Consider the following 9,587-nt stretch of genomic DNA (forward strand, 5'->3'; position numbering starts at 1 on the left):
TGCTCCAGCAAACCCATCCTGGCATTTGCTGTGCTATTACAGAGGATGCCGGGTTTGCTGCAGAGCACTCGCCATAGCTACCGGGTCTCTGCTGTATTGTACAGCAGAGACCCGGAGCTAATGAGCGCACACAGAGTCAATTCTAATCACGAGCATTACTACCTGCAAACTCCCCCAAAGATAATAAAACTCCCCCTGAGCCAGTAGGTACCTGCAAGCCAACCTGTTCCTGTGACAGTGAGAAGCATTATGAAGGCTCCCAGGCCTGTCATAGTAATATTACTACTGGACTATAACCAGTCTCATTCAGTAGTAATGTACAGAATCTCCCATAGACTGAAATACAGATAAATATTTTGGTCACCTGTCAATGTGGCCTTGCAGCTGTGGCAAAATTACAACTCCCGCATGTTGTTGAATATTTTAACATTTTTTGCTTCAAATATTTTTTTTCCTATTTTTTTCTTCTAAAAATGCATCAAAGTGCATCATATAGTACAAAATATACAGTACTTTTGCTAATAAAAAAAAACCAAAACTATTATTTATTACTTTGCCCACAGAGTTAGTGTTACATAGTTATTTTATAAAAATATTTTTTTCTTAGGGAGCGTTCACACTACCGTCGGTGTCCGAAAGGTAGTGTCCGCTCCTAGTGTCCGCTCAAAATCTGGCACGGACATTAGGAGCGGACACTAGCTGTGTCCGTGACACCTGTCATTTATTTAAATGGGCATCGGGTGCGTTCTTTTGCACTCCGTGCCTGTCCTTCCCTGTCCGCAAGTGAAGATGTCCGACTTCTCAAGCAACATGCAGGGTTTTTCTGTCCGCTTGAGAAGTCGGACATCTTCACTTGCGGACAGGGAAGGACGGGCACGGAGTACAAAAGAACGCACCCGATGCCAATTGAGATGAATGACAGGTGTCACGGACACAGCTAGTGTCTGCTCCTAATGTCCGTGCCAGATTTTGAGCAGACACTAGGAGCGGACACTACCTGTCGGACACCGACGGTAGTGTGAACGTTTTGTAACTGATCATATATGCAGTCTAGCAGCCTGCACTAATAAAAAAAAACAAAAAACTGTTGTTGAAAATTGGCTTTTATTGAAATGGTGGTTAAAAAAAAAAAAAAAGAAAGACATACATAGTGTCAAAAATGTTGCCAATCACTATTACAATTAAGCATTTAACAGTAAAAAAAAATATGACTGCAAAAAATACAGTGCAGGAAGGGGAGGAAGAAACATTTGTGCGAGTACTAACAATAAGATTGTGGGTTGCAACAATCTACACCAGGTCTGGTTTTGGTGGCACTTCCTCAGAATTAAGATGAAGTTTTTGATTTCTTAAGTCACTCATCTCAGATGAGGAGGATGATGGTAATAAAATCTGGAGGTGGAAATTATGAGGGTGTGCAGGAATTCCATGGCCATGATGTGTCAGAAAAAAGCAGGGAAGACAATTACATTGCTTATGATGATTCTATTCGGATAGAACCTGGCAACCTTGTCAGGATGACAATGTGTCCTCAGATGAAGAGAGTGGTGGCAGTAGTGATAGTAACAATTCCAGACAATATCCAAAAAGACTTCCTGATAAAATATATTAAGGAGTATCTCTAGTTATAAAACATTTCAGAAGTGAATAGTACAGTCTTCAGTAGTTGATACCTTTTTTAATGACTAACTTAATAATGATGACAGATTACAAGCTTTCGGGATAACTGTGATCCCTTCCACAGGTGTAGTATAAAAACAATTTCTGAGGAAGGGATCAGAGTTATCCCGAAAGCTTGTAATCTGTCATCCTTATTAAGTTAGCCATTAACACGGTACAAAAACATACACTTTCTTTCACTCACCTGTACTATAAGGAAAAAGTATGTTTTTGTACCGTGTTAGCCAGTGGGTATAAAATATAAAAAACAAACAAAAAACTTGAGAGCCTTCAGTAGTTGATACCTTTTAATGGCTAACTTAATAATGATGACAGATTACAAGCTTTCAGGATAACTGTGATCCCTTCCACAGGTGTAGTATAAAAACAATTTCTGAGGAAGGGATCAGAGTTATCCCGAAAGCTTGTAATCTGTCATCCTTATTAAGTTAGCCATTAACACGGTACAAAAACATACACTTTCTTTCACTCACCTGTACTATAAGGAAAAAGTATGTTTTTGTACCGTGTTAGCCAGTGGGTATAAAATATAAAAAACAAACAAAAAACTTGAGAGCCTTCAGTAGTTGATACCTTTTAATGGCTAACTTAATAAGGATGACAGATTACAAGCTTTCGGGATAACTCTGATCCCTTCCTCAGAAATAGTTTTTATACTACACCTGTGGAAGGGATCACAGTTATCCCGAAAGCTTGTAATCTGTCATCATTATTAAGTTAGCCATTAAAAGGTATCAACTACTGAAGGCTCTCAAGTTTTTTGTTTGTTTTTTATATTTTATACCCACTGGCTAACACGGTACAAAAACATACTTTTTCCTTATAGTACAGGTGAGTGAAAGAAAGTGTAATATATAATGTTTAAAAAATGTTCTTCCTTCTGCATTTATCAGACTGAGTTGCTGCTGCTACACTCTGCTGTTCTGTGAATCATGGAGCTCTGCTGAATCTGCTGAATCTTCAAGAAAAGACTTTATCACTTCACAGAATGCGCAAAATAAATATTTTAACTAACTGGCAGCATCCTTCTCACTCCACCCTCCATAAGCTTCTGTGTGATGTGAATATGGAGATGGATCTCTTTGTAAACACAACCTGAGCAACCTAAATGGAGACGGAAACATTTTTTCATAAGATACTGTATATTACAAAGTTTCTTATATTCATCTGCATTATTCATTTCTGAAAAGTTGTTTTATAATTGGAGACATTCTTTAAAGTTTCTTATGTAATTTCTTCCAGCTGCATATCATGCCTTGTCACAAAGAACACATTTCAAGCTGGTTGCATACATTCTATATCAATGCACAGTGTGTGTACCAAGTTTAGTCAACATTATTGAGTATACAGTTGTGTGATACTATCACACATTAGCGTCACAAAATTAGTATCACAGAAGTTTGTTAACTTAGGTCTAGAGATGAGCGAACACTATTCGAAACAGACGTTTCGAATAGCACGCTCCCATAGAAATGAATGGAAGCGGCCAGTACGCAGACTGCGGGCAGCCGGCCGCTTAACCCCCCGCGTGCCGGCTATGTCTATTCATTTCTATAGGAACGTACTATTCGAAACGGCTGTTTCGAATAGTGTTCGCTCATCTCTACTTATGTCCATTGTTGTCAACTTATGTGTATCATCACCCTAAGCTGATTTGTCTTTTCTTTTCCTCTAGATCAAGCTACCAGGCATTAGTTGGTGTTAGCTGTATCCTTATGACATTGACCATAAGCCTAGGTGGTGGAATGTTTACAGGTCAGTACAATATTCAGTGTAGTCAACATTTAAATAACCAGCGTGTATATACAGTATATCCTGAAGACAAGAAATTCAAGTCTTGGTCAACACTACAAACACAAAGCTTTCTTGGTCATTCAAGCTGCCTTCTCCTTTTCTTCAGCTACTGTCTGCTCAGATTATGCAATGTAGCTGGCACCACCTTGCTTCTCCATGTTCTGTATCTTGGCAAGTCATTTGTAAAATGGTTGTCTCTAGATGAATATCTAGTTACGTAGATAATTTGTGAAACTTGTAGTCACACTACTGCACAAGATGTCAGAAATCCCATATAACAGCCCAGCATAACGGAGCTGGATCACATCATATCCAGAACAAGTATGGTCTCTTGATACCTACTCATAAGAAGTAGAACTGGTTCAATTTCTATGCATCAGTGGTATTTATACAATTTATTTTCCACTTTATTCTGATACAGGTCTCCTGCTTAAATGTAAGCTACTAAAGCCCCCTAAGGAATGGCATCTCTTTCATGATCAGCCATATTGGGAGGTAAGATATAAAACAAGTAATTCCAAAGCAAGGGGTTCAGCATGGGGAAATAGGGTGGGGTGTTGAGGGGGTAACATGTCTAAGTAGACCCCCAACTCAATTGTACTGATATTATATAATGAACATATAGTGGCATATACCAGTTTTACACAGGACTATGAAGACAATTTCGGTAGATACAGTATAAGTACAACGTAGTGACTTGCAGGTGATGGCACTCACTGTAATTGTTCACATTTTTCATCTCTTCCATCTGGACCACCATGACCATTTTTTCCAACTGTGACCTGTCTCTGTAAAATTTTCAGCACAGACACCTTTGGGTCATCACTTTGTCCTCTCCTACACAGAGTCCCAATCGTGTTGCTACCCCCAATTATAAAATTTATAGTATAAAATACCCTGGGAATGAGTAATACCCCTGTGTGCCTTCTTAATTTAATAATAATCCTAAATTTCTCCTTTAAACAATAGTGTCCCTCAATGGATAGTGCATCTAATTAAAAGGGTGCCCCCTTTAATCATTAATGCCTGAGTGCCACCTAAAATTAATGGGCTTGTCTGGGATAACCACTTTTTTTAAATATGAGGCTGAGGAAGGTGAAAAAACAAAACAAACAAAAAACATATTCCCCTGTCCCCGATGCCTCCCAGTGTGATCCAGTCCTACTGTTTTGGTGTTTTCTTCTGGTGGAAGTTCCCACTGCAAGTGACCACTGAGGTCAATCAGTGGGCTATAGAAAAAGAAATGGGGATGTCACAGTGTGACGGGAACTTCCGCCAGAAGAAAACACCAGACCAGCAGGACTGGACCGCAGTGGCAGACTACAGAGCACCATGGACAGGAGAGTATGTTTTTCTCTATTTTTCCTTCCCTGGCCTCATATTAAAAAAAGGTTATCCCGGACAACCCTATAATATTGTCCAATTCTCTTATTATTAGTTATATCCTCTTACGTCCCAAAGCAGACCCCCCGAATGGAAACCTGAACGCAGATGTGAACCTAGACTTTCGCTGCAGCGGTTTCTCTACATCTGCATAAGACTATTGCACAGTACTATATATATATTTTGTTCTGCATATATGTGGCTGCTAACTCTACCTTGCTTTTGTTTCTTTCTTGCAGTTTCCCCATGTGGACTCTCATATCTGACAGTCATCTGATGATTCCACCACAGACCCTGTTACCGGATTGTTGTAGTTTATATTTATAATATATCTACACGGCAACTTCTAGAATTTATAGTAATCTGAATTACAATTTGTAGGTGTTTCTTTTCATGAAATCTTAGAGTAAACAGATTGTACCATCAATCCAAATGTCAATAAGTAAACTGATGTGCATTTTATAGTAACTTTAGAAAGTATTATTATTACAAATGTTTCCTCCTAAATATTGCATTTATTTGCTTGTAATAGCAGACCTTGAAGTTCAAAGTGAATAGGTTTGTGTGCATCAGATTAGTAAGGATCCCACTAGATATGGTAAAGTTTTTCTGTATCCTTAGGGAAAGAAAGGGGATATTATTTATGCTGGACATAGGCTTTCTGTTTCTCAAGAGAAAGCCCAGCATAGACAGCAGCACTTAGGCATGATTAACAAAGCCTCACTCGAATGACATGCACTGACCTATAGATTTTAAACAGCAGGGGGCGCTATTACAAACAGATAATTGTATTTGTATTGAGGGTATTGAGTCCCTTTAAATGGAAGAAAGAGGTTTCCATCAAATAAGTGCATTAAAGAGAATTGCTAATGCATTTCTTTTATTAATAAGATGTAAGTATGCAGAATAGATATTTATCTAAACCTCTGGGGGCAGCCATATTTGAGATACACATTTCCTTGGTGTGTTGTTTACACAGACAGTACATTAAAGTGTGTGGTTTATGACGACCTAAACAAATTGGACTTAATGTGATAAATGTAATTAAATTGAATGTTACATTAGTACAACCCCCTTCCCTAGAGACCTGGAAGTTGCAGGGATGTGCATGCAGGGCTTTTCTGTTCATGGTGTTGCTATGGGTGGGTTCACACCTGCGCCTCGGTCTCCACTTTTAGGTTTCTGTCTTCTGCCCGAGAAACTGGACAGGAGACGGAAACCAGCAGTCACTTTTCAAACCGATTCATTTGAATTGGTTTGCAAAGTGTCCGCCCGTGAGTGCCCATGAGCGTTTTGTGTTTTTTTTTTTTTTAACCGGACACAAAGTCGGACATGCAGGACTTTGTGTCCGGTTAAAAAAAAAAAAAAAATGGTTTTGCCGCGGAGACCACAAAACGCTCACGGGCGGACACTGTCTGCCGGGTTTCCATCTCCTGTCGGCAGAAGACTGAAACCTAAAAGCGGAGACTAGGGCGCAGATGTGAACCCGCCCTATCTTGGCTTATCTAGGCCTCCAGCAGTACAATAGTACTGTCATTATAACCCCCAACCTTTACTGGCCATGTCTTAGTCTACACTGCAAGCGAACTATAGGAAATATTAAACTATGTGTGCTCTATTGGCCAATTCACATGAAAATCGTAATTTCTAAAATAACTGTGACATAAAATTCACGTAGAGAAATTAATTAATCTGCCCGATTATGAATAGAAGAGAGAAAGCAATGCATGATAGGTAGCTGGAGAGGATGGAAGGGAATGTGGCTTTCCTAATAAGCCACCACTCAGATATTGGTGCCACATTCTAGAGAGATTTCAAGAATATTTTTTTATCTAAAGTCAGGAGTGGCTGGAAAAAGAATGAAAAACATAAAAGAAACTCTTAGGTCGGGTTCAGATGGCTTGTTTAGGTCAGATTTTGACGTGGAATTCGCGTCAGAATCTGGCTCAAAAAACTGCCTCCCAATGAAATCAATGGGAGCCAGTCATTTCCTTTTTCCGCGAGCAGTTTGTTCCCTTCTGCTCCATCCACTCCTGACTTTGGCTCGAAAAAAAATGCTGCGTTTCCGCAATGTGAGACCTTATCCCAAAGTAGAACTTCTGCAGGAATTGCTGGACACACAAAGGATGTTCATATATTAGGAATCATTTATGTTTTAATTCCATGTTAATAAGTGTTTTTTTTACACGCTGTTTTAAATTATAAAAAAATTTGCTATATTTCCACAGCAGTTTTATTTCTTTCCATGTGGGCTTCTCCTGAAATCTATTATGCAATTTTATTTTTTTTTTAGCTAAACCTAGTAGAGACTACTGAAGGAATGGGAAATATATGGGAAGTTCTTATACTTCTCCCTTCTGCTCAATACACTCCTGGCTTTGGTTCTAAAAGCTGCAGAAAAATCTGCAACAAAAAAGAGCTGCATTTCCGCAACGTGGTGACTCAGTCTAATAAGATTTATGCCATGCATGGAATTCTGACAACATATGGCAGTTTACTTATATAATGTACACATACTGAAATAAGCTGTCAAAATAAGAAAATGTAATAATACCACCAGACTCTAAAGTGATGACATCGTATGTAAGCAATTAACTAAAGGAATCATCTGAGTGTTCATACACAGCTATGGATGGCCTTTCTCAGCTGCTAAACATTGCATAAGTAGCAGATTCTGAACAATCTGTTCTTTGGGTGTGTCAATATGTAATTCCATTCAGATGAGAAAAAATAAAAACATGCTTGTAAATGTTAGTGTATTCATTCCTGACTATATGACATATCAACCCTTATTAAAAGGAAATAATCCCACCCCCAAAAAGGGTTTATACACCTATAATGTCTTCTTTACTTTGCTATTCTCTAGATAGCACTTACTGTAAAATAACTGAAACTTCATGCAACACAATCCTATCCTACTATTATAAATGTGAAACTTTGGATGTGTGTTAGTCAATCACGCAAAAACAGCTGAACGGATTTAGATGAAATTTGGCACATAGATAGTTTGTAACCTCGATTAACACATAGGCTACTTTTTATCCAGGTAAATGACATGGCTTCACGACTGTTATGAATTTATGTTCACATACTATATTACACTGCTCTTGGCAGCAGCTTACCTGATAAAGCCAGGTCTGTTATCTCTCTATGTATACACTCAGCTAACCCTCATTCCATTCTGTACATGCATTTGCAGATTACATGATCTGCTCCAGGCAGTGTACTGACACATTGGATGGGAAAACAGCCTTAATCCAAATTGGCAATTTGCCAATTTTACACATGCCGGGAAAAAGAAAATCTAAACATATTGCAAAATTCTAAAACAACGAGAGCTATGAAGTTAGCCAGAAGTCAACAGAGTTCTCCTCAAGTGGAGCTTAGGGGGGGATCATCAATGCCAACAACATACTCATTATAAGGCACGGTGCGAGGAACAAGTTCAGTGGCAGACCAGCTTGAGAGCTGCCGAAATACCAGAGCATGCGGATCATCAAAGCCAACAACATGCTCATTATTTGGCTTCCCAACGAGCTGCTGAGATGCCGGAACAATCATAGGCACAGCTTGAGGAAAGCGTTCAGTGGCAGGCCAGTTTGACAGCTGCTGAAACGTTGGAACAGGCGGATCATCAATGCCAACAACATGCTCATTATATGGCGTCCCAGCGAGTTGCTGAGATGCCGGAACAATCACAGGCACGGCGTGAGGAACAAGTTCACCGGAAACCGGAGCAGAGAAACCATCGATGGCAGCAATTTGCTGGGGTGATCATCAATGCCAACAACACGCAGATGAAGTCGTGGGTAGAGGCTAGTAAGAATATATGCCACATTTGATGATTAATTTTCTATTATACAGAATAGAGGGAACACATTAGGCAACTAATAACATTACATTTTAGTAACAGTAGTAAATTATCAGTACTGTAGTATTTCTTAGCGCTGGAGCCACTGATATACTGTACATTCATATGAAAATGTTATGGTTTTTAGAATGTGACAATGGAAAAAAAAAAACAATATGAGGACCTTAATAATGGGTAAAAGAGTAACTGAGGAAAAACGGTTCAATTTTTATTTTTGTAAGTGAATCGGCTTTCCCGATCTGTTCCCCGGGTAAAGAGCTATCGGTCCCGGCACCGTAGCGCTTTACAGTCAGAAGGGCATTTCTGACAGTTAGCCAGGGACGCCCTTCTGCCCAGCAGCGCCTATCGCGCTGTACAGTGTGAGCGGGGAGGAACACCCCCTCCCTCTCCTGATAACACTCGTCTATGGACGAGCTGTGTGAGCAGAGGGAAGAGGTGTTCCTCCCCGCTCCACAGCACAGCGCGATAGGCGCTGCTGGGAAAGAAGGGCGTCCCTGGCTAAGTGTCAGAAATGCCCTTCTGACACTAAAGCGCTACGGTTCCGGGACCCATAGCGCTTTACACCGGGCACAGATCAGGAAAGCCGATAGTGCGCTGAATTCAGCGCACTGTCAGCTTTCCAGCAGTATATAAAACTGCATGTGCCCGATCTGATGAAAGGTCCTCTTTAAAAAACTTACAGGTGTAACAACGATTTTTCACATTTACAAGAAAATTTCCCAAATCTATTTTGTTAGTGACCACTTCAGTTCTGAAGGGAATTATAAAGGACTATACAGTATATTAGGCCCCCATAAATTACCCCATTTTCAAAATTGCACCTCTCAAAGAATGCAAAACAACATTGGGGAAGGTTTTT

General features: G+C 39.7%; 1 protein-coding gene across 2 annotated transcripts in view; it reads left to right on the top strand.

Moving 5' to 3' along the window:
* The window catches only part of LOC142195102 (RH-like protein), a 51,780-nt gene extending 44,157 nt beyond the window's left edge, over positions 1 to 7,623 (top strand). The window contains exons 8-10 of one of the 2 annotated variants that reach the window (XM_075264627.1): positions 3,356 to 3,435; positions 3,896 to 3,969; positions 5,097 to 7,623. In XM_075264627.1, the coding sequence (XP_075120728.1) occupies positions 3,356 to 3,435; positions 3,896 to 3,969; positions 5,097 to 5,123 (181 nt within the window). In that variant the 3' untranslated portion in view covers positions 5,124 to 7,623. The remainder of the gene's footprint in view (positions 1 to 3,355; positions 3,436 to 3,895; positions 3,970 to 5,096) is intronic. The other variant, XM_075264628.1, reaches the window with a different exon arrangement.
* The last annotated feature ends 1,964 nt before the right edge of the window (positions 7,624 to 9,587 follow it).

The sequence above is a fragment of the Leptodactylus fuscus genome, chromosome 2, assembly GCF_031893055.1.
Source record: "Leptodactylus fuscus isolate aLepFus1 chromosome 2, aLepFus1.hap2, whole genome shotgun sequence".
Taxonomy (NCBI): domain Eukaryota; kingdom Metazoa; phylum Chordata; class Amphibia; order Anura; family Leptodactylidae; genus Leptodactylus; species Leptodactylus fuscus.